This window comes from Monodon monoceros, unplaced genomic scaffold, assembly GCF_005190385.1.
Source record: "Monodon monoceros isolate NGI ecotype Baffin Bay Population unplaced genomic scaffold, NGI_Narwhal_1 Super_Scaffold_10, whole genome shotgun sequence".
Classification (NCBI taxonomy): Eukaryota; Metazoa; Chordata; class Mammalia; order Artiodactyla; family Monodontidae; genus Monodon; species Monodon monoceros.
In genome coordinates this window covers 4,107,522-4,132,183 of record NW_021703766.1, presented here as the reverse complement: position 1 = coordinate 4,132,183, position 24,662 = coordinate 4,107,522, and the positions used below count along the sequence as shown (strand labels likewise).

The window sequence follows — 24,662 nt, the reverse complement described above, 5'->3', positions numbered from 1 at the left end:
CAGCCTCCAGGTTTACGTGGGGTGTTTTATTATATCACTTCCCGCAGATGTTTGAGTGGTTACCAAAGAAACATGACTTTCTTTGCCTGTGAAAGAAATATTTACCTTTTTTCACAGCACTGTGATGGCAGGAAATTGTCTTTTATCCTTAATCTCCCCTTACTTGAGACCTCAGTGACTTGACCTTTGCTGACCTTTGAGAATGAACTCCCCAACTATTCAGGCCTTTCTTTATCTGCAGTTACTATGTTTCATTTGAATTTTTGTTTGAGTCTAAGAAATATGTGTACAGATACATAGGAAAAAGATACATGTAGTTTATCTGCCATGAGCATATGGGAAATACTCACTGCACAGGAAATAGAAATCCTAACCAAAACTCTGGGCAGTGAGTACCTTGCAGAGGCGCTGGTAATACCAGCTTCTTAGCAACTCCCTCTGTTATCTCAGTCGCAAAACTGAAAGGACTGTTTTTTATATTGTTGAAATGTAACTACTTATTTTAAAAAACTCATGCATTTTAAAGGTAGAAAATAGGTCCGATTAGGGCAAGAGGATGTGATTCATGTGTGTTTTGTTGGAGTTGTTTATTGATATATGTCGGCTGGTGTTACAGGAGTTGCATTGGAGCTCAGAGCAGCTCTGGCTAGCAGTTTGTCAGGTGTTAAATGATACTTTAGCGTTGCATATTTGATAGTTGGCAGTTGCTTATGGTATCTTTTTTGGATTAAATGTTTTCATCAAGTCCTAGTCTCTGTCCTCAGGGAGATCTTGAAACTAACATAGGTGCAAACACAACTTTGCGAAATGCGTATATTTGAATAGTTGTACAATGATTTGTTTACATTGACTTTTTATAATTAGTATTTTGAATAGATAGTTATTTATATGGTTCAGAACTAAGAACTCTGAAAAGATATACGCTAAGAAATCTCACTCTCTGCTCCACCACCTCCACAGGGATCCGCCCTGCCCCCGACTCTGAATACTCAAGGGTTTTACTCCCTTCTTGGTGCCCTCTCCAATATCTATCTCTTTATGCAAACACAAATCAATATTCCTGTTTTCCTCCTTTTTTTTTTTTTTACCTAAAGAATGTTTTCTATTTAACAGTGTCTTGGAGATTTCTTTTTTTTTTTTTTGCCATGAAAATTTCTTTCTTTTTTTTTTTTTTAACATCTTTATTGGAGTATAATTGCTTTACAGTGTGGTGTGTTAGTTTCTGCTTTATAACAAAGTGAATCAGCTATACATATACATATGTCCCCATATCTCCTCCCTCTGCGTCTCCCTCCCTCCCACCCTCCCTGTGTCTGGAGATTTCTGCTCTCTGTACTTGCTCCTTCCTCAGCCCCACCCCCACCCCAACCACCCAGTGAGTTTGGTGTGTGTGCTGTTCGTTTTGTTTTGGCCTCACCACAGGGCATGCGGGATCTTAGTTCCCTGTGACCAGGGCTTGCACCCGTGCCCCCTGCAGTGGAGTCCTCACCACTGGACTGCTGGGGAATCCGTGCCCTGCCCCGCCCCCCCCCACGTGGATTTTGTAATCAGGTTAAAGGTGCATACCCGTGAAGTTGTTAACATGAAGTTGTAATGAGAAAGCACATTTAAAATCTATAGCAAAGCTTTTCAAATAATACTTAACAAATAAAGAATTAAGTAAAAATAGTAAAATTGAAAATAATAGAAAAAGGCTTTCCCTGGAGCCTTTCTAAGCATTCTGTTGACCATGAGGTTGCTCCCAGCAGACTGGCACAGGGACTTGACAAGAAGGCTTGCAAGGTGTGTGTGTGGGGGTGTCACGGTTCTGTCGACCCTCCCCCTTGATTGACAAGATTTTATTAAATCTTTTGGAATTTTAATTCTCTTATTGGATTAGCCAATTTCTCTTTTTTTTTAAAAAGACTTTATATAGGAACTCAAAGAAATTTACTTAGAAATGTGATTTAAATGAGCATTTCATTTATTTTTATTTTTCCAAGAGAAAACCAGCATAGGGACTTCACTGGTGGCACAGTGGTTAAGAATCCGCCTGCCAGTGCAGGGGACACGGGTTCGAGCCCTGGTCCCGGGAAGATCCCACATGCCGTGGAGCAACTAAGCCCGTGTGCCACAACTACTGAGCCTGCGCTCTAGAGCCCGTGAGCCACAACTACTGAGCCCATATGCCACAACTACTGAAGCCCGTGCGCCTAGAGCCCGTTTTCTGCAACAAGAGAAGCCACCACAATGAGAAGCCTGGGAACTTCAACGAAGAATAGCCTGTGCACAGCAACAAAGACCCAAGGCAGCCAAAAATAAAAATAAATAAATAAGTTAAAATTAAAAAAAGAAAAACAACAGCCTAAAGAGAATAACTTAGACCCAGCAATCCCACTGTTGGGCATATACCCTGAGAAAACCATAATTCAAAAAGACACATGCACCCCAATGTTCATTGCAGCACTATTTACAATGGCCAGGTCATGCAAGCAACCTAAATGCCCATCGACAGACGAATGGATAGAGAAGATGTGGTTCATATATACAATGGAATATTATTCAGCCATTGAAAGGAATGAAATTGGGTCATTTGTAGAGAAGTGGATGGACCTAGAGATTGTCATACAGAGTGAAATAAGTCAGAAAGAGAAAAACAAATATTGTATATTAACGCATATATGTGGAATCTAGAAAAACGGTACAGATGAACCGGTTTGCAAGGCAGAAATAGAGACACAGATGTAGGCAACAAACGTATGGACACCAAGGGGGGAAAGCGGGGTGGGGTGAATTGGGAGATTGGGATTAACATATATACACTAATATGTATAAAATTGAAAACTAATAAGAACCTGCTATATATAAAAAAAAAAAAAAAAAGAATAGGGGCTTCCCTGGTGGCGCAGTGGTTGAGAGTCCGCCTGCCGATGCAGGGGACACGGGTTCGTGGGTTCGTGCCCCGGTCCGGGAAGATCCCACATGCTGCGGAGCGGCTAGGCCCGTGAGCCATGGCCGCTGAGCCTGCGCGTCCGGGGCCTGTGCTCCACAACGGGAGAGGCCACAACAGTGAGAGGCCTGTGTACCGCAAAAAAAAAAAAAAAAAGAGAGAGAAACAACATGAGTCTTCATGTTTGCATTGGGCTTCACAGCTACAGTGTCAATCATCTTTTGGATCCTCTTTGTTACTGCTCATGTATCTCTTGAATTCATTTTCTGGAATTCTTAAGCAGCCCACCCCGCCCATCCCAAGGGTGTATGAGTGTCAGAGAATTATTTTGCCTATTGCACTTGAGTAATAAGCTATAGAATAGAATTTATGAAAACAAAAAGGAAATTTTTTTCTTGGAACTTTCAAGGCATTGCTCTCTTGCTTTGTATTTATTTTGTTGATTCTACTTTAAGATCTTCTGTTGAGCTTGTAAATTTAGTAATTTAAATTTAATAATCTGATTTCTGTGAATACTTTCTGGTTCCGTAATTGGTCCCCCCCCCGCCTTTTTTTTTTTTTGCGTTACGCGGGCCTCGCACTGTCGTGGCCTCTCCCGTTGCGGAGCACAGGCTCCAGACGCACAGGCTCCGCGGCGTGTGGGATTTTCCCGGACTGGGGCCCGAACCCGTGTTCCCTGCATCGGCAGGCGGACTCTCAGCCACTGCGCCACCAGGGAAGCCCCCCCTTCTTTTTATTTTTTTATTTTTTATTTTTTGCGGTACGCGGGCCCCTCACTGTTGTGGTCTCTCCCGTTGCGGAGCACAGGCTCTGGACGCGCAGGCTCAGCGGCCATGGCTTACGGGCCCAGCCGCTCCGCGGCACGTGGGATCCTCGTGGCCCGGGGCACGAACCCGTGTCCCCTGCATTGGCAGGCGGACTCTCAACCACAGCGCCACCAGGAAAGCCCCCCGCCCTTCTTTTTAAAAATAAATTTATTTATTTATATTTTTGGCAGCGTTAGGTCTTGGTTGCTGCACGCGGGCTTTCTCTAGTTGCGGCAAGTGGGGGCTACTCTTCGTTGTGGTGCGCGGGCTTCTCACTCCGGTGGCTTCTCTTGTTGCGGAGCACGGGCTCTAGGCGCACGGGCTTCAGTAGTTGTGGCGCACGGGCTTAGTTGCTCTGAGGCATGTGGCATCTTCCCGGACCAGGGATTGAACCCCTGTCCCCTGCATTGGCAGGCAGATTCTTAACCACTGCACCACCAGGGACGTCCCTACTGGTGCATTCTTACCAACAGATTTTGAGACTTAGTTTCCATTTACTCAGTTACAATAATAATGGTTATTATCTCTTTATATATGTTTAGATACTGTAAATTTCCCCACAAGTTATTAGACTGCAGTTCTGTTAGAGTAGAGGAACCACAACTCTGCTTTTGCCATTTTTATATCTAATACCGATTGTTGTGCATGACGCTTAATAGGCTCTAAATAAATATTGATTAAGTGAGTGATTCTCTGTTGTAGAAATCAGGTCATACTGATTCTTATCAACGACTTGTTTCTTGAAGCTTCAGGGAGAATATGAACTGCTTGGCGCTCATCAAACTTCCGTGTGGGTTAACCAGTTTTTCACAAAGTAACGTTCAGAATTCTATGAAGTGAGAGTTCACAGCGAGGTTTGTGTCTGTCGAACAATATGTTTATCTGTTTATCACGTCCCAGTGTACTTTTAAGGTAAAAAAATTACACATATATTTTTAAAGTTCATCCATCAGAGTCATTAACATTTCCCTTTTTTGGATTTCCCTGTCTTCCCGTTGGAACCACGTTTTTTGCTTTTCTTTAGTATGTATGGTAGGGAAAGCTGAAATGGAGGTAGTGACATGAGTCAGCCGAAAGGTAAATGGAACAACTAGAAATGTTTGTGAACCAAAAAAATTCTCCTGCAAGCAGGAGTCTACTTACAAGTTTGGTGTACAGAGTTGACCTGTTTCAAAGTGTTGCCGAGCTGTGGTCCTAAGCCCCAGCTGAGGCCACCTGTCTCCGCTAGGGAGGTTCTTTTTCTGGTCGGATTTGTGCAGCCAATAACAAAACCGGTGCTGAGACTGGAACAGCACAAGCTTTATTCAGTGGCCAAAGAATGGAGAAGCAGGAACCTAGTTCCACATCAACTTCTCAACCCACTTTGGGCAGAGATACCAAATATATAGGAGGGTCAAGGTAAAAGAGAGGGATTTGGAAAGAGTGGGAGGAATATTCATGACTTATTGGAGAACAGGGGTGTGGTTTGGACCTGGGACTGTTGCAGTTCTCCTTTTCAGCCCTTGTATGGGCTTTCTCAGTTGTCATGGCAGTCCTCAACTGGTGCCGGTGGGTGGGTCATTTAGCATATGCTAATGTATTACAATGAGAATGTAATGAGACTCAACTTCCGCTGGAAGTCACATCTTCCGCCATCTTGGGCCTTGTTGGTTTTAACCAGTTGTTTTTTCCTCTTTGCAGCTTCCTCCCGAAACTTAGATAAGAATAAGGTTTCTATTTGAGGGAGGGGCAGGGGTATGATTCTGGGGCAACAGCCTTGGTAACAAAAGTAAGCTCTATTAACCTTAGGCTGTTCTTTGACAATTTATGGAAAACCTAAGTATTTTATTATTTGTAATTGGAAAACACTCCATCTAGGAATCTGTTTGCAGATCCTTGATTTGTTTAATGGGGAAAGGGTGTTGGGGGTTCTGGCCCAATTAGTCATAGGATTGAGATATAACGCTTTTTTTCTGAAACTGTATGATTTGTGTATTTTATGTGATCAGTAATTCTCTTTTTTTTCAGTATATTTTTGGAGATTTTAGCCCTGATGAATTCAATCAGTTCTTTGTGACTCCTCGCTCTTCAGTTGAGGTAAGACACAACTTTCTTTTATTGAGTACGTGCATAGGTTTAATTGATGGTTGTTTTAGTTCTTGTTTTTTAGTATATGCCTTTTGATTAGGAGTTCCAGTGTACAGAAGAGCGTAGAGACTAACATGAGAAATGACTGAACCCACCAATCAGATTTGACTACTGTTAACATTTTGCTATATTTATAAATAGCAAAGCATTACAGTGGAAGCCCCCATTGTATCCTCTCATCCTCCTTCTCCAGAAATGCTGACTCTGCTGAAATTGCTCAACATTGTTTCCTGACTATGGTTTTCACCTTGTACTACATACATATGTATTGGTAGATAGTACAGCGTATTGTTTTTGTGGTTAAAAATGTCACATAAGTGGTTTCATACTGTATCCATCATTTTGTAGTTTGTTTATTTTAAGTTAAATATTCTTTAGATTTATCTGTACATTTAGTTCTTGGTCTTTGATTTTAATTGTTAAATTTTTTTGTTTGTTTTTTTTTGGCCGTGCCCTGCGTGGTTTGTGGGATCTTACTTCCCCAACCAGAGAATTATCCTGGGCCCACGGCAGTGAAAGCACCGAGTCCTAACCACTGGACCGCTAGGGAATTCACCGTTAATTGTTAAGTATTGAACATACCTTTTCCCCCGTTGAGGAGTATTTAAGTCTTCAGTTCTTCTACTGTTACAAAAATGTGGCAGTAAACATTTTGTCATGTCTCCTAATGCTCCTCTGTGGGTTTCTCCAGGAAATATTCCTAGGAATGGAGTTGTGAGGCTCTGCAAGGAATAAGAATCTTTAGTTTTATTACAGACTGTGCGTCTGCCTTATAAGTGGTTTTAACAGTCTCCCTTACCATCAGCAGTGCATGAGGGTTTTTAGATCTCATTTTTTAAAACAATTCTTCTTTTTTCTTTGGAGCTGCTTTGGCTCTTCGTTGCCGTGCACGGACTTCTCATTGAAGTGGCTTCTGTTGTTGCGGAGTGTGGGCTCCAGGCACGCGGGCTTCAGTAGTTGTGGCTTGCGGGCTCTAGGTGCGCAGACTTCAGTAGTTGTGGCATGCGGGCTCAGTAGTTGTGGCTTGTGGGCTCTAGAGCGCAGGCTCAGTAGTTGTGGTGCATGGGCTTAGTTGCTCCACGGCGTCTGGGATCTTCCCGGACCCGGGATTGAACCCGTGTCCCCTGCATTGTAAGGTGGATTCTTAACCACTGTGCCACCAGGGAAGTCCCTAAAAAAATTCTTGCTAATTGTCAGCATAGACATAGTTAAAATTTTTGTTAATCTGATGGGTAGTAAATGGATTTTCATTATTTTAATTTGCATTTCGAGATTACAAACAATTGAGCACCATTACATTACTCATATGTCTGTTGGCAGTGTAGATTTTCTACTCTTCTGTTAATTACCTGGTCTATATCCCTTGTCCATATTTTTATCAAATGGCTTGTCTTTTTTTTTTGCGGCACGCGGGCCTCTCACTGCTGTGGCCTCTCCCGTTGCGGAGCACAGGCTTCGGACGCGCAGGCTCAGCGGCCATGGCTCACGGGCCCAGCTGCTCTGCGGCCTGTGGGATCTTCCCGGACCGGGGCACGAACCCGTGTCCCCTGCATCGGCAGGCAGACTCTCAACCGCTGGGCCACCAGGGAAGCCCCGGCTTGTCTTTTTTAAAAATTGATTTATAGGATTAATAATCTTTGGGAGTACATTTTTAAGTTTTAATGTTAAATGTATTGATTTTTTTTCCTCATGGTTTGTGGATTTTTGGTTTTTTTAAAAAATATCTTTGAGAAATTCTTCCTTTCCTTGAGGTAATAAAGACATTTAAAAAGTTTTAAAGTTTTTGTTTTCAGTTTAGTATATAATGAAACTGGGATTGTGGTGGTGATTGTGTGTGTGTGTGTGTGTGTGTGTGTGTGTGTGTGTGTATGTGTATGTATGTGTATGTTAACCTCCCCCCACCCAATGGCAATAGCAAGTTGTCCCAACACCATTCGCCCTTTACTGGGGTGCCACAGTCAGGCCGCACATCTCCACGTGGGCTCAGTGGGTTCTGGTTCCCCTGTTTTAATTGCAGCAGCTTTATAATCAGTCTTACGATAGGACAGGCACCCTTTTATACTTACAGGTATTTTGTCTCTTATTCATCCATAACTCTTCCCTAGGAATTTATCATCACCCCTTGAGGTTCCATGAAAAATCCTATTGAAATTTCAGTTGGAATTGTGTTAAAATTATGCATTAATTTGTAGGAGAGTTAACATCTCTATGATAGTTTCCTGAACAGGATTGTGCTGTATCTCCATCCAGGTCCTCTTTTATGTCCACTCTTCATGTGATTGATGGTTACTATTTTAGTTTAATAAAAACTTATCTGGAACATTTTTTCAGATTGATGTTTTAAATATGAAGACTGTTGAAATTGCATTGAAAAGGAGAAAAGGGAGAAGTAAGTGTATATATTAAGTAAAATCTTAGTTAACTTTTAATGAAATCTAACTAGCCTTTTAGACTCCTTAATTTTGGATATTTGCATGCATATTAGATATTCATGTATGGAGTTCTTTTGTTTGTTAAAATGGGGCAGGAGAAGTTAAGTGCTCAAAACAGGGTTAGTGTCTGGGTGGGCCACTTACATGTGACCTTGGCAAGTCCTTGGCTCTTCACCCTGGCTTCTGGAATTGTAAAATTTTTTAGGATTGTGGAAGTAGGATTAAATGAGAGCATATTGAAAGCATTATGTAGGCTATGCAGATATAAGAAAGATTTATTACTTGTTTTCTTCACTTTAGGAAAAAGAAAGATATCAGAGAAGATAAAGCTTATATCAGGTTTTATTTTAGAAAATGAGCAAATTCAGCTCAATGCCATCTCTGTCTTTTGTGTTTGTTGATGTTAGCAGTTATGATTTTAAGAAATCTAAGGATATGAGCTGGGAAATAGTGAAACCTAGATGATATATTGTATTTCCTCAGGCAATAAAATGTATCTATGCATTTTAGAATTCTGTGGAGTAAGGATTGAAGTTTAGTCTTTAATGATTTAAAAAGCAGTTAATTAGGACAAACATAATCAAACCCTGTATTCCCCAAGTGCTAGTGTTAATTGAGGTTATACTCTGTGTACTATATTAATGATTCAAGTTTTAAACAATTTCTGTCTTGACTCACGCTAAAGTATGGTGGTACTTGCTGGGAACACCACAGGCTAACTGTAACTGTGCTCTTTGTGATTAAGAGTTTAAAGAAACAATAAAAGCCCAATTCTGTACTTTATAGCTTGTCTCAAGTGAGTGTGTGTGTGTGTGTGTGTTTGTGTGAGAGTTTGTGAGTGCCTCTTTGCAAGTAAGTGTCAGAATAAAAACTTGGGCTTTCCTGTGGTATGAAAATGGAGAATGTACCATATATCAAGTCTAAAGAGCTGGGTTCCTTTCTCCCTTTGCTACTTAAACAGGCTTGATGGTCTTGGGCAAGTTTCCTCCATCTCATTGTGCCTTTTTTTAAAACTGTAAATTTGGAAAGTGGAGGATGCTTATTTACCTCACAGAAATGTTGGGAAGCCATTAATGTATTGTGTAGTATTTCGTGTATACCAAATGTTAGTAGATATGAAGGATTTTGATAGTAAAGTTACATCAAACTTTTAAAAAAATTTATTTATTTATTTGGTTGTGCTGAGTCTTAGTTGCAACACGTGGGACGTTCAGTTGTGGCATGCGGGATCTTTAGTGGTGTCATGCGAACTCTTAGCTGTGGCATGTGGGATCCAGTTCCCTGACCAGGGATCGAACCCAGGCCCCCTGCATTGGGAGCACGGAGTCCTATTCACTGTGCCACCAGGGAAGTCCCCAGACTCTTTATTTGCGGAAGCTATATAGTTGTGTGTCATCAGTGTTTGGGGGGAGGTATGACAGGTGTTGACTGTCAGAATCACATATGGTCCAGTAACCTGCAAAAGAGAAACACAGGCTAATTAACATGATTAGGCTGAGTTATCTTTCTCACTGTATAATTATTATAACACAGGGGGCTGGGTTATAATAGTAATATCATCACATGGGACATGGACTGCTTAATGGGGGTGGTGTGTGGTTGCATTGGTGGGTGAGGAATGGTTATCTCATTCCACTGCATAATCATTTGTTTGACCTTTTATCTCAAAGATAAAATAATTGCACCTCATACCTTCACAGTCCCTTCCATGTGGCCATGGCATAAATTAGAACCCTGTCGTATAGTTTTTTGGCTATTAGGAACTTTAAAGTATTTTTTCTTTGCTTGGGACCAAGGGCTGAGAAACCACATTTGAGAAATACAGGGTGTTAAAATGTAAAAATAGTCTAACTTTCTACAAAAGCATCATACCTCTCAGCTGAGAGTTTTGATACCTTTTGTAAAGCTGTCTTCCAGTTGGTAAGCCAGGGCAATTTAAAAATGAATTTCTCCAACTGGAAAAAACGTACAGTGTACTTACTGAACAAGTGTATTTTGAGCCCCAGTCATAATCCTATTATATTGGTGTTCACAAATAGGGAGACAATGCTTATTGTTCTTGAAGCTTTCCAGAAACTCAACTTTGGGCAACTCTTACACCTCAACCAGCCGTGGAATAAACAAGCCCAGGATAGCATAGTCCAAGCTGTAGAGGTGTGTGCCTGCATGTGTGGGTGTGTATAGTGATGCAGAGTTAAGACAGTTATTCTCAGTGGTTTGGTGTCTTATTGGGATTTCAGAAGGGAGATTCAGGGTTCATGAGGGTCTTTTAGAGAGAGCACAGTAAATAGTGGCAGCACCAAAAAGATTTTAAAATATTACCTTCTTACTGAAGGGCCCAAGTATTGACCTCACAGTGTGATAGCACTGTTTTCAGACTGAGTCGGTTTGATTTTGCATCTGATGGAACTAGATTTCTATTTTTTACGCTGCTCAGTTTGCAGTTGTGTGTGAGATTTTATATTTTTGCTGTGCTTTTAAAATTCTCTATTCTTATAAGTAACTATGAGAACATTGAACACGTCTTACACTTTTATTCTGCTGTGTGTTTATTATACCACTTACCACAGACTAAGGGGCATCTTACAAGTGACCAGAGGTTCATTGAATTAAAGGCGCCATGTATGAGGCTATAGAATAAAAATAAAACACATTTTTTCTGTGTCTGAACTCACTCAGCATTCAGTAATTCCCACAATTATGCACTTACCAGATTAGTAAATGAAAATAAATGTTTTAAATACACTAACAGAAAATGGTAGTATTGCCCTGGAGTGTGCCGGGTGCTCTGTTTTCAGATCCTGCCTCTACCACTCCCTAGATTTTGTGGAAGTGCAGTGTGATTTTAAAAAACAAAGTAAAATACTTTGAGCTCCTTACAGCTGTGTAATTTTCATCACCAGGGGGCACCCTAGTATCACTGATGGAAGCAAAAAGGCAGTTTTCTGTGTATGGGCGTTTGCTAAACGTCCTGCGTGACTGCCGAGTGACACTACCCTGATTTGTGGCTTCCCCAGAGGCATTTCTGCTCCGTGTGTCCATGCCAGCGGTAAATGCTGGGGCACCGGGTGTGAGCGTTTGGATGTTACGTGGAATGGTCTTGCGCTGCAGGTGCCAGGCCAAGTGCAGCCCACCTGGGCTTTGCCGTGATGAATGCTGGGGTGCCCCCGTGTGGTGGAAACTTATGCTGCTCTCAAGTCCAGAAAGCGGTCAGTTCCTTTCAAATCTGCCTTTGTTTTCTGAGCTTCTTATTTGTCATTAATTCTCTCAGGCGAGAACTTTTATCCTGTGATTGTTGAATTGACTTAGTAAGTTTGACTGCAGAAAGCAGCTGAGGAAGCTACTTTAGTAGTTCCCAGACAGTCGTGGGCATGAGAATCTCACGGGTGCTCTGAACATCGCAGACTCCGGCACCCCATCCAGGCACCCGAGGCCCATTGTACTGTGTGTGCTGCAGTGTGCAGACTTCGAGAAGTTCTGTGTTAGGATGTATCGATAATTGTTCTGTTCTTTTGTTCTGCTTTCAGGTAGCAGTTATCTCTCCACTTACCTTACCCCTTCCCATCCTAAACTTTCTCACCTCAAACATATCCATTTGAAACATTTGTAACTCCTCTAAGTATTATGGAATAGCTAGGAAGGAACATTTTGGTATATTCATGATACCTTCCTGCATTTACAAAGAGCTCAGACACCTGCTGTTTTGCTTTCTCTCTTCCAAACAAGGAATGTGATCACTAGCCCTTAATTCCGTTGTCTAAGGCCTCCTGTGAAAAAGGGAGCCACGATTCCCAGGCTTTTCCTTCTCAGGGGCTTTGTCCACTCTCTGCCCCTGGGCCTGGTTCCTGCCTCTGGCTGAGTGGACATGTAGTGATGCTGAACGTCAAGCGCAGATGGTCACGAAGACTCTTTACTAGTGGATGGAGAAAGACAAGCACTGTTGCATTGGTGGGCAGTCTGCAACTCCTGTGAAATGAAGGGTGTGTCATGAGCCTTTTATTGTAGTGGATTGACATGTCCGTTGGAGCCCATTTTTATTTTTTGCCTCATTTTTGAATCTGTTTATTAACAATAAATGTTTGAAAGCATTCCAATGGTGTTTTAAAATGAAGATGTTTAATCTTACTGTCTCTCCGTCTGTGTTATTTTGTTAAAATGTCACGAGAAGTTGCATGGATAAAGTGTTTTAATGAAGGTTGCTTTAATGAAATAGCATGTTTTGCGTTTTAACGATTGGTTGAATTAAAGTTTGTTTTCCGGTTCCCTGTGCAGCTTCCTCCGTACGGTGGAGCAGTTCTGTGTGGCGCACAGGCCGCTGGTGAGCTACCCGATGGTAAGCTTGAGCTCTCCTTCATTCCCTGACGTGCGTGCGGGGTGGGCAGGCTCCCTGGAAGTGGTGTTCTGTTGGTCCATACCTTTTGGATAAGCGTTCCCTTATTGCTTGCTGTTTTTGCTGTGAGCTGTAGCAGATTTAATCACCGAACCACTTTCTGTGCTTCAGAGTGCCGGACGTGCAAAGGTGAGGTAAGGAAACAGTTGCTCATTTCTGATTTCTCCTAACAGTCCTCAGTGACACAGATGTGTATTCCTTCATAGCCAAAGCTCTTTGTAAAGGTTCTGAAGTGAGCTTTCTCTCCGGATGCGCTGGCTGCTGGGTCCAGAGCTGGCGATTCTCTGAGCACGTGCTTTCTGCCCGGTTCAGTGGCAGCTCAGGTCTGTTGTCCTGCAGTTTGTGTTTATGTCACCAAGGCTCTTGGGAATTCAGGTGAGCTCTTCACCTCTTGGCCTGTTGTTATTGATTGATTGATTGCCTCTGTCCCAGACACTGAGCTGATCAGTGGAGATGGCCGTTGTTGAGATGCAGCCCTTTCGTATTATTTAAGTGCCCAGTGTTACTAACAGCAGGGGCCTTGCACATGTCAAACCCGTTAGACCGTTTTTTCAGTTTGCATTGTGTTAAAGGTTCTCGCTGGCCTTGGAGAAGCTAAAAGCCTAACCTTTTCTTTGAGAGCAGGGATTTGGTTCCCTGTTTCTTTAGCCTTGTCTGACCTGTGAAAGGGTTTTATTATAGTTTAGATTCAAATATAAACCCTGAAACGACTATGTAAACTTTCTGTCTGTAGTAAAATGAGAAAGTGATTATATCTAAAATTATTAGCAGCTTTGTAAGGAGCAGAGGGAGAGGACAGCTCCAACGATTGCTTAGGGCGACAGTAAGCTAAGCGATGCCACAGGGACCCACAAGCCCTTGCAGGGCCGCCCAGCCTCCAGACTGCCTTTGTTATCTGTGGGTTGAGGTTCTCCCTATCTTCGTGTACTTGGCACATAGGAGGTGTGCCACAGGTGTTTACTCAGTGCTTAACAGATGTCTCATTATTTTCCCTGTCATAATAGTCCTTCCGTCCTGGTCCAGGTAGTGGCCTCACCATCCTCCCAGTCGCTTAGGCTGGAGATGGAGGCTGCACCTCCCCCTCCTCCCCTCGTCTGACCCCCCAGTGTTCCAATGTCATTCGCCTCTAATCCATTTCCTTCTTCTCTCTCTGTCTCTCTCTGTCTCTCTCTCTCTCTCGCCACATTCCTCCTTCTAGGCTGGCATCCTTGCGCAGTTACGCTTCTTGACTTTTTTTTTTTTTTTTTTTAAATTATTTTTGGCTGCGTTGGGTCTTTGTTGCTGTGCGTGGGCTTTCTCTAGTTGCAGCGAGCGGGGCTACTCTTCATTGCCGTGGGCGGGCTTCTTGTTACGGTGGCTTCTCTTGTTGTGGGGCATGGGCTCTAGGTGCACAGGCTCCAGTAGTTGTGGCGTGTGGGCTCAGTAGTTGTGGCTCACGAGCTCTAGAGCACAGGCTCAGTAGTTGTGGCACACGGGCTTAGTTGCTCCATGGCATGTAGGATCTTCCCAGACCAGGGCTTGAACCCGTGTCCCCTGCATTGGCAGGTGGATTCTTAACCACTGCGCCACCAGGGAAGCCCCTTCTTGTTTCTTTTTCTCCATTCTCTCCTCTCTCTTCTCAAGTCCATCTTTTAATCCTCCAAAATCACGGCTGCTCACACTGTTAGTGACAGGCCAGCTTAAAGGCCCCTTTTCTCCAAGGCCTTTTCTGCTCTGTTTCCGTTGCTTTTGTTTCTCCTGCAGTGCTAGCTCACTCTGCCTCCCTCTTTAGGCTGAGTTCAGCTGTGGGTGGCAGAGACCACAGTTCATCCATTTCTGCGTTTAGCAGCTGCACAGTATAGTATCTGCCGTGCTGTAGACTCTCAGGATGTTTTTTTTGTTTGTTTTGCGGTACGTGGGCCTCTCACTGTTGTGGGCTCTCCCTTTGCGGAGCACAGGCTCCAGACACGCAGGCTCAGCGGCCATGGCTCACGGGCCCAGACTCTCCACGGCATGTGGGATCTTCCCGGATCGGGGCACGAACCCGTGTCCCCTGCATCGGCAGGCGGACTCTCAACCACTGCGCCACCAGGGAAGCGAAGCCCTCAGGATGGTTTTGGATGAACACTTTAGAGGGATTTGTTCTATTGCCCACCATAGCCAGCGACTCACGCTCTTGGCGGGGGCCCCTGCACAGCGTGCCTTTTATGCTCCTGCCTTTTTAAGTCAGTTCCCAAAGCGGGAAATAGCCCCTACTTCTCACCACCCACCCCATCCAGTTATCCTGTCGATTCCACTGACCTCTCTGTAGCTCCTGATCAAAGTAGATCTCTTTTCCCTGTGTCAGGAAGCATTCTTTTTGTAAAGCTGTTGAGGCCTCATCTTACCCACCCTCTGCATTGTCATCTCCCGTCTTAAATGTTTGTCTCCCTAGTAGATGTAACTCCTTGAGGCAGAGACCTTGCCTTACCTCTGTACCCCACCCCCCTCCCCAATAATAAGCACTTTGCACATAGCTAGGTGCTCCGTGATTGTTGAATTGACTCACTAAGAGTTGATCGGAGAAATCAGCCGAGGAAGCCACTTAAGCAGTAGCTCTCAGACCGTCCTGGGCATGAGAATCTCCTGGGGGCCTCTGCAGACTCCGGGACCCCATCCGGGCACCCCAGGCCACGGTACCGTGTGTGCTGCGGTGCGCAGACTTTGAGAAGTGATGTGTTAGGATGTAAATGTTTTATTTGAGCTGGTTTTCCTTCCCTCAACAACTCCACTGGCTGCGTGACCCGAGTGCTCAGGAGCTTCCAGGCCTTCCACCACTCTTCTGGCCTGACAGCTTGGGCCTTGTCCTGACCTCTCTGCCCTGGAGGGCAGCGCACGTGTGTGTCCACGACCAGTGTTCCTGAATAGGAAAAGGAACTGTTCTGGGTAGGAATCGGACTTCCAGGGATGTGATCAGATACTTTGTTGGGTAAATGTTTTGATGACAACTGTAGCATATTGAAATGGTTCCGTTAATGTCACATCACATTCTAGAATGTTGTATGATACGATAAGATTAAGAATTGAGATGTGGAAGGCACTGTGTCTATTGGAAATAATCAAAATCTGGCACGCACTGCATGGTACAGCACATACTAATTTTTAGTGTGATTCACAAGGTACATCACAGTCTCCAGAGGGCAGCCTCCTCATGCCGAGTGTCCTTCACTTCTTCACGTACACCCGTTTCAGTCCACTTAGCAGCACTGTACCCTTGAAACCTCACAGGATAGGGGATACCTGGAAGTAGACTGGACAGTTCACTTTTGGGTATAATAATAGAGAAATTAATTTCTCTGTGGTGATTGTTTTCAAAATAAGGAAACAACAGATCAGCTCTCAGGGGCCAAAGGATTCAAATTGTCCTATCGGCGGCTTTATAGTAAAGCCTGCTGTTAGGCATAACCATCATTAGTATTCTTTCTTCAGGAACTTTTTGTTTGTCAGGCTGTTGTATTCCCCCTACCCCCAGGGCATGTGATATCAAAACAGATGGAGAATTAGGAAACTGTTTAGGGCCCTGGCCCCTCTGTGGGGCTGTTTTTTCTTCTCTAAAAAGACTTCCAAAGTAAAATATATTCAGTTTTGTTAACAGAATATGATTATTTTGGTATGGTGATTTTTTTTTTTCCTTGAAATACATACCTTGGAAAAAAAGTGTGTCTCTTGTTCTAGACTTGGAGAAGTCTTCAGTTATGCACGAAACATGAGTTAAAAAGCACGTGTCCTTTCCTTAACTTCTAAATGTATAACTACTTCATCAGATGTAAGATGACATTGGTGCTCGGTGTCTATTGAAAGACTCAGTTGATTCTAAAACTCAACCTAATTTCTGAGATGTGGCCGACGGAAAAATGTCCATATTAGAATGGATAGAATATGTAGATGGTTGTCAGTGGGGAGAAAGTAATTGAAGGATTGCAAGGAGATTTTTAAAGGTTTGCAGTCCTAACTTTATCTTTTTGGGATTTTTGGAAGTACCTTCATTACCCATGGAGTTAATCTAGTATGAATTAAATTAGTAGAATTCACATGCACTCATGTAAGGCCATTTTTGGACTTCAGTTAAGGTTGTCAGTAGAGAAGATCCAGGAGATGGATAATTTGAAAGAGTGCTTTTGTGTGATTCATATTTTTGGAATTACTAAATTACACGAATTAGAGAAGCCATATATATATATATATATATATGGCATTGATTTTTAAGTCCCCATGTTAGTCATCTTGGTTTTTTAAAATTAAGTTTTCCAAGATACATATGCCCTAGTCTCACGCTTATAGAGTTAGCTAATAAAGTCAGATATCATTATTGAGGGATGTGTTTAGATAGGCAGAATATTATTTGCTTTCTATTATAATTTTGTTTTAATTTCTACCTTCTGAAAGTCTCCCTTAGCTGCCCTGAGAGTGGAAAATAAATACAGGATATGAAATATCCCCAGGTTAAATATAATTTTGCAAATTATTTATTCAGCACAGAAATTAAATGTCATAGCTTCGTTAATTACTACAAGACTTTAGGTTTCATTTTCAAAAAGGCATAATTACTGAGACTTTTATAGTTTGTATAGCTGTGTTCTTAACTAATGGGATGTTTACTGATCATTTTCTTTCTAAACAGGGCAGGACTGTCAGAGAATTGAATTTGGTGTTAATGAAGTAATTGAACCCAATGACACTTTGCTGAGAACTCCCAACTACAGTATTTCAAGCACATTGAATCCTCAGGCCCCTGAATTTATCCTTAGTTGCACAACTTCCAAAAAGATCCCCAATGACGTCGATAAAGAAGTGAACTACAGCTCAGCTGACTGCCAGTACCCAGGCTCTGCCCTCGCCCTGGATGGCAGCTCTAACGTGGAGGCGGAAGTTTTAGAGAACGATGGCGTCTCGGGTGGTCTTGGACAAAGGGAGCGTAAAAAGAAGAAAAAACGCCCCCCTGGATATTACAGTTACTTGAAAGACGGCGGCGAGGGTGGTCCTTCCACAGACGCCCTGGTCAATGGCCATGCCGGTCCAGCAGTCCCCAACAGTGTAGGCACGGAGGATGTGGACTCGATGGGTGATGTGCCCCCCGTGGGGACACCCAGGACTTGGGGCAGCCCCCAGGACACCACGGACTTCGTCAGCGACGCCGTGCCTGCTGGTTCTTTCCCCGGAGCCCTTGACAGCGGGACCAGGACTGCAGGGCAGCCTGAGGGCTGCCCCGGGGCCAACTTGGAGCCCTCTCGCCTCCCTGCAGAGGCCAGCAGGGACACCCTGTTGAGGACAGCTGTGGCTCAGCCTGCCGTTGGGACCGATACTACTGAGAACCTTGGAGTCACTAACGGACAAATACTTGAATCCTTGGGTGAGGGCACGGCTGCCAACGGGGTGGAGTTGCACACTGTGGAGAGCTCGGACTCGGAGCCCGCCAGGGCCGAGAGCGACGCCCCTCCTGCGGACGCCGCGGCCTCTGCAGCGGCCACCGTCCCTGCCGGTCACAGTCAGCCCGCCAAGTCGTGGGCCAGTCTTTTTCATGGTTCTAAGCCCCCTTCCTCCTGCGCCGCCCCCTCGCCTGTGGTTTCCACGGAAGCTAAGTATTCCCCTCCTGCCACATCTTCCCTGGTCTCTGAAAAGCAGGCCGAAGTCAAGGAAGGGCTGGTTCCAGTTTCAGAAGATCCTGTAGCCATAAAGATTGCAGGTATAGTTCAAAAGATACAAGTGTGAAGCCAAGATGGGAGCAGACAGGCTGGGCTAAAAACTTTGCTGGTATGTTGTTGCCCACAGCGGTAGTAGATTGATTACCCGTGTGTTAAGAGGAATTTCTGAATAATGCCTGTACCTTAAATTTTACTAAAAGTATAATGGTATATGAGCAAAATGGGGTGAGGAGGGGGTGTCGTACCTTTATGTTAAGTGGAAAATCCGTGTCCATTACCACTTTTTTACCAGTCCTTTCCTATTGACAAATTACATTTCCATTTCTTGCCTTTTGATCAAGTGACTGTGCTCCATTGTGTGGCTGTGTAATAGGCAGCCCCATCTGTGTTCCAGCTGTTGTATACCTTTGGTGTCATAATCCCTGATTTGGACTCACTTTGCATTGTTTCTTTATTTCTCGGGATATAAGAAAGTATTTGGGTTTTTTTCTTTTTAATGCCGATTTTGGATTGAGTAAATGGATTTTACTCAGTTTTAGCACACCAAGGCAAACTCTTGACAAGATGAGAAAAACGGTAACAGTTTGCCGTAAAGTTAATGTTTTATTCGACGTGCTGAGGCTCAAAAGTAGGACCAGTTCACAGTAAAACTATAAAGCTGCATGACTTGTGATTTTTAAAGTTAAATTAGAAAGTCAGAAACAGAGGAGTCGTGTCTGTTTATATACGTCTAAGAAGCCGGGGCTGCTCTTCAGGCTTCATTGTACCGAGGAGTTTACTAGTAACCACCTTTTCAGGTTTTTGCCCCTGAGCCGAGTTAAAATTAGCTGTCTCACTTAGGCTCTACGTGATGTTTGCTGATTTAACATTTTGGTATGCCTGACAGCATTCATTACCAGGGTGAGGGGGAAAGCAGTAGCAAGATGCAAAATGCATACCCTCTTATGAATGGCCAGAATTCCATCAAATATAAAACACATCCTTTTGATGGCAGTAAGATGACAGCAAGCAATACTTAAAAATCTTTTTTAATGAGCATTTTATTCCTTATACAGAATACATTACTTTGAATAATCTAGGTAGCTGGAGTTCTCTTAAAATGAGAAGTTAATTGATAGATGAATCACCATTTTGGGCTTTAAAGTGATAACTTTTAGGTTATTTGGGTGAATTTTTTATTATAAATATTAAAATGCTAGTAATGTTTTATTATTATTAAAATGTGTGCATTGCAAGGGAAAGCTGTCAAGGTCAGGAAAGGGGAGTAAAAGCCTTTGAATAGATCATTAAGTTAAAAGTTTATTTTTAGTCTGTAATGAGAGATACATGGTGTGATGCTTTTAAAAACGTGCTTTCTGAGTTTAGTCAGAAGGCATTGTAATTGTATTTCTGTTCCTAAAAATTGCTTCACAAAGGAAAAACCTCCCATTCCTGGGAAATTTTCTCATTCTTTATTTAAAATAAGAAAGAAAAGATTCATTTTAAATGTTTTAAAGCATTCTAGTCATATGACTTTAAATGTGGTTTGATGCGTAGTTTGCCGTGTATGTTAAAATCTAGTGGACCTGCTAAAATCTAATGTTAACCTGCTTTCTAAAACACTGTGAAGGGAATTCCCTGGTGGTCCAGTGGTTAGGCGCTTTCACTGCTGGGGCCTGGGTTCCCTGGTCGGGGAACCTAAGACCCTGCAAGCCCCACGGCACAGCCAACAACAACAAAAAAAGAAAAGTAAATTAAAATGATGTAAAAGTAGAGGCTCTTAGTTATTTGTATTAATGGAGAGTGTTGCTACAATTTAATCATTTTTGAGTTGATGCAGTGTGTTGCTCCATTGCCGCGGGGGGAACCCCATTTTATTTTCTTAATTCTATTTTTGATTAGGTCAGTTGTAAAGATGTTTTAATTATCTGAGCAGAAGTGTGGTTCCTTTTAAAATACTTCATTCTTTTGAGCCTGGTTATTGAACCTTAGAAATATACAGTGTAGTTGCTGACAGTTTTCAGTATTTCATGTTGTAAAATAATGCAGTGATAGTCGTCACTCTTGGAATCATACCGAGCTTAGGTAAAGAGGATTGCTTGGAATTTTTTCTTCTGTCACATTCTCCTCCTGAGAGGTTTTACTTTATAAAAACGGTAAGGTAGGTTCAGTTTATTGTAGGTCAGATCACTACCACAGACTCCCCCTAAATGGGCACGCTTTTAAGTGTAGGCCCACTTACTTTAAGCGGTATTTAACTGTGTGAAATTCTAGCTCCATTAAAAGATCTGTTGATGTTGGTTATCATAGAATTTGACTTGCATTAGCGTCTAAGTGGTTCTACTGAGAGAATAATTTTTGTGTTTATCATTATATTTATTGACTTTTGGGAAAGAAAGAGGAGGGAACAGCCGTTCAGGTAAATTCACTCTTTTCTGAGTTCTTGGAGTAATATCAATCTCCACAGCCAGTTTCTGACCCCAGGGCCGTTTATTCTGGATGTCTGCATTTCTGGATCATCTGCCCTGTCGTTAAGTCTGTGCTTAACAGATGCCAAGCAGTTTCTGTATAACCACAAGTGAAACACAAATTAGAAAGACAAATCAACTGTAAACAAAGAATTAGAATCACATAAAGCCTTTTGAAATGAAACATAGCCAGCTTTCAATTACCCACGGTCTGTTTACCCATTGCTGTAATGGCTTCTGCTTTTACCTTTTTGGTGGTAAGGCCATCTTCTTGGTGTCATTTGTCAACATTTTTTTTTCATTTGCTGTTTTTCTTAAGTGTAAACTCTTACTTAAGAAGGAGATGGAAGGGAAGGGCACTTACATTGAAGCACCAAATGCCTTCTCTAACCTCGCGGGGAGTATGAACCTGCACAGGAGGCCCGCGGGGTCCGTGTTTCAGTGAGTGGTTTGTGTCTGCGAGGGGATATATGCCATTTTTCAGTAGGAATAACTGAGCTAGGAGGTGAGCAGAAGAAACTTGAAAATCTTAATTCTTATAGCTTGTATTGAAAGCAGTTGCAAAACTTGAGGCACGCCCCTGTTGGAGAGTAAGTATGACAAATACCAGAAACGTAGGAGTGATCTCTGCTTGTGCTCCCTCCATTAGCTCAGGGTCAGTTTGAAATGAAACATATCCTTGTGATGAACATTACACTCTTCCTGGGTTTTTACTGAGGATCACTTGTCCTATCCCAAACCTAAATTGTATCAAATGCTTTCAAATCACAAATAGAGCTGTTTTGTATTTTATGTTTTGCATCAGTGTATTTTGTTTTAAAGGAGTGTAAATAATGGTGGGCGAGGAGAGAGACTAGGCCAAATGCCCAAATAGAAGGTGTTAAAATTCCAGTGTAAGAGAACTAGGTAAACTGAGGTCGTAGAAAGCTTTAAAAAAATTCTATTCTGTGGGGGAATTGAGGTATCTAGTAATGTTGTTTATTATGAATTTTGGTGAAACACACTTAATAGATGATTTTGCACAGTTTTATACCTAAAAATTGTTGCTGGAGAGAGCAACAAAATCACTACAAGTTGGATCTGCTCAGAAAAATGAGTTCCTGGGTCTGTATTTATTGTAAACAAACATATACCCTGATTGATCTTTGTTTTAGTGGTTTATAAATCACGTTTATATTCAACACTTTCCCTGTTCTTGGGAAATAATTCTCCAACATTTTGCATTTTCTCTTCAAATTCTCCGAAGCAGCACAGGCAGTGACCATGCAGCAGGCCCTGAGCTGAGGAGGTCCAGCACCTGTTTGCAGAAGTCACACTTGTGGGGTGAGAGTTCAGTCCATGTCTAACTTGATAGGTGTATGTCCTTGCTAATATTTCTGTCATGTCTCTTTTAAAGAACTAAATGGACACTCCTCCACTTACAGAACATAAGTTGATCTATAGCCAACGGGTAGTGGTACATTTTGGTCACTTTGCTGTCCTCCACCTGATTAGGTAACCAAGATAGCGTGTGTTCTTCCAAAGTGACGTAATGAGGAAAAGAAAAACACTTGGAGAATGTTCTGGACAGTTAGGAAGATGACAGAAAAGCAGGCCAGCAGCATCAGAATGTCAATTACGAGCCAGTTATTGAGCCTTAAGAATCAGTGAAAGTTCTGCAGCTTGCGTTTTCATGGATTTTAAATGGTAATATGACCTAAATGCTAATTTTAGGAAAACAAAATTTGATGCATAAAAATACAAGAATAATCCTAGTTTATATGGACTTAAAAGTTTACAATGCCAGTATTGCCATTGAGTTTATGGATCATTTCATTTGAGAGATTTGTGGTTATGTATGTGGGCTACTATATATGTCAGTGTTTGAGCTGTTACGAAGATGAAGATAATGGTTTCAGTTTCATATCTTTTATGTGATACGCAGTCATTCTGGCATTTTGTGCCGTGCCTATAGCATCATTCCGGGGCAACCCTGCCAACTGCTGTGGAAAAGATGGCTTGAGGAGGCCACCTTCCTAAAGTTACTGTCCAAACAGATCTGAGTAGTAAATTATACCAAGAACAATGGATTGAAAAGAAGGCCTCCGGGGGGAAAGTTTGTTACTAAAGTCAACTTCTGATAATTTGCCCTAAAAGAAAGTAAAATAGAAAGCCAACAGTGATGACTTGGGACCATAGGTCAGATTTAACGGTTCAACCTCAGGAAATACCCCACTCTCTCTCTTCTTTGGCTGCCCTTCAGTGCTCATTGGACTTTAGCAAAATCTAAATGGAAACGGTGATGTTGTTATTATAAAAGGAACTTAATTAAATAGAGCCAGCTGTTATACCAAAAAATTAAAAGCAGTGTTCATACTCGCTTGTCTGCGTTCATGAATATTGACTTCCGAAATATAGCAGTAAGATTCATTTATTTTAGGAGCATTCAGTAACAGGAATGGAGATTGTTTACAGGAATTAGCGTTGTCTTTGCACCGGTGCTGCTTGACTGGGTGGGAGAAGAGGAGCTGTGCACGGCGGACTCCGTCACACGTTAGCGTCTGGCTCAGTTTGTGGTCATTGAAATTCTTCAGGGGGGAGGAACACTCAATGTACAGTGTGTTATAAAACTGAACATTTAAATTGTGTGGATGTTTGGTTTTTAAGAGAAAATCTTAGGCAATAAGATATTTAATCTTAATTTTTTTACAACCTTTCATTCCTTTTGAAATGTGACTTTATTAATATACTGTATACTCACAAAATATTCAAAACTTAATTTTAAGGAATTGAAGCAAACATTTCTTTTTGGAGAACTGAAAAGTGTTGGTTCTCTCAAACTTTTTTTAAATATAAACTTATTTATTTTTGGCTGCGTTGGGTCTTCGTTGCTGCGCGCGGGCTTTCTCTAGTTGCGGCGAGCGGGGGCTACTCTTCGTTGCGGTGCGCAGGCTTCTCATTGCGGTGGATTCTCTTGTTGCGGAGCATGGGCTCTAGGCGCGCGGGCTTCAGTAGTTGTGGCTTGTGGCCTGTGGGCAGGCTCAGTAGTTGTGGCACACGGGCCTAGTTGCTCCGCGGCATGTGGGATCTTCCTGGACCAGGGCTCGAACCCACGTCTGCTGCGCTGGCAGGCACATTCTTAACCACTGCGCCACCAGGGAAGCCCCTTGCTTCCCCTTTGAGAGTGGACTTGGCCTGTCATAAATGATCGTTTTTTAGTTTAACAAGATATGCATCCAAAGCACTTTTAACTATGTATAAAGTTATTTTTGAGTCTGTTAAAACAGATGCATGGAAGGGAAGTTTCAGATAGATCTTGCATGCCTGCCCCTGATCATTTTCTTTCTGTTTTCCTTCAGTGTCTGTATTGAACAGGAATTGATATTGTCAGGCCACTTCCCCTCCCATCTTCACCCCTGCCCCCAGCCCCGGGAGACTTTGCTTCCAGTATCATCAAGAAAATTGAGGTTGCTATTTCATTTCTTTCCCCACCGTAAACTGTGGTGAGTCTGCCCTTCCCTAGCTCCTTCCCTCCTGCGATCCTGGGAGCCCCTTAGTGACCCCCTTCTTTTGTCTTACTCCTCAGCCAGGCTCCTGGCCAGGGGAGCCTGCACGAGTGGTCTCCACTCTTGCTTTCCTCCTTGAGGCCCTCGAACGTGCTTCTGCTTCCACTACTGATTCCAGCTGCCCTATCCTTCTAGATCACCGTTACGGATTCTCCTTAGCCTGTCACTTGGACATGGGTGGTGCTTAGGGTTCCGCTTCTGACCCACTGCTGTCAGAATGTACAGTCCAGGCCCCGAGCTGCAGGGTCGTGTGTGTGTGTGTGTGTGTGTGTGTGGGTCGTGTGTGTGTGTGTGTGTGTGTGTGTGTGTGTGTGTGTGTGTGTGTG

The 24,662-nt window shown here is 42.8% G+C and overlaps 1 protein-coding gene across 1 annotated transcript in view; it reads left to right on the top strand.

Annotated features, from left to right (window-relative positions):
- Window positions 1-24,662, top strand: part of USP10 (ubiquitin specific peptidase 10) — a 67,706-nt gene that overhangs the window by 23,805 nt on the left and 19,239 nt on the right. The window contains exons 2-4 of the mRNA XM_029238482.1: window positions 5,743-5,811; window positions 12,567-12,627; window positions 17,324-18,385. Coding sequence (XP_029094315.1) covers window positions 5,743-5,811; window positions 12,567-12,627; window positions 17,324-18,385 — 1,192 coding nt within the window. The remainder of the gene's footprint in view (window positions 1-5,742; window positions 5,812-12,566; window positions 12,628-17,323; window positions 18,386-24,662) is intronic.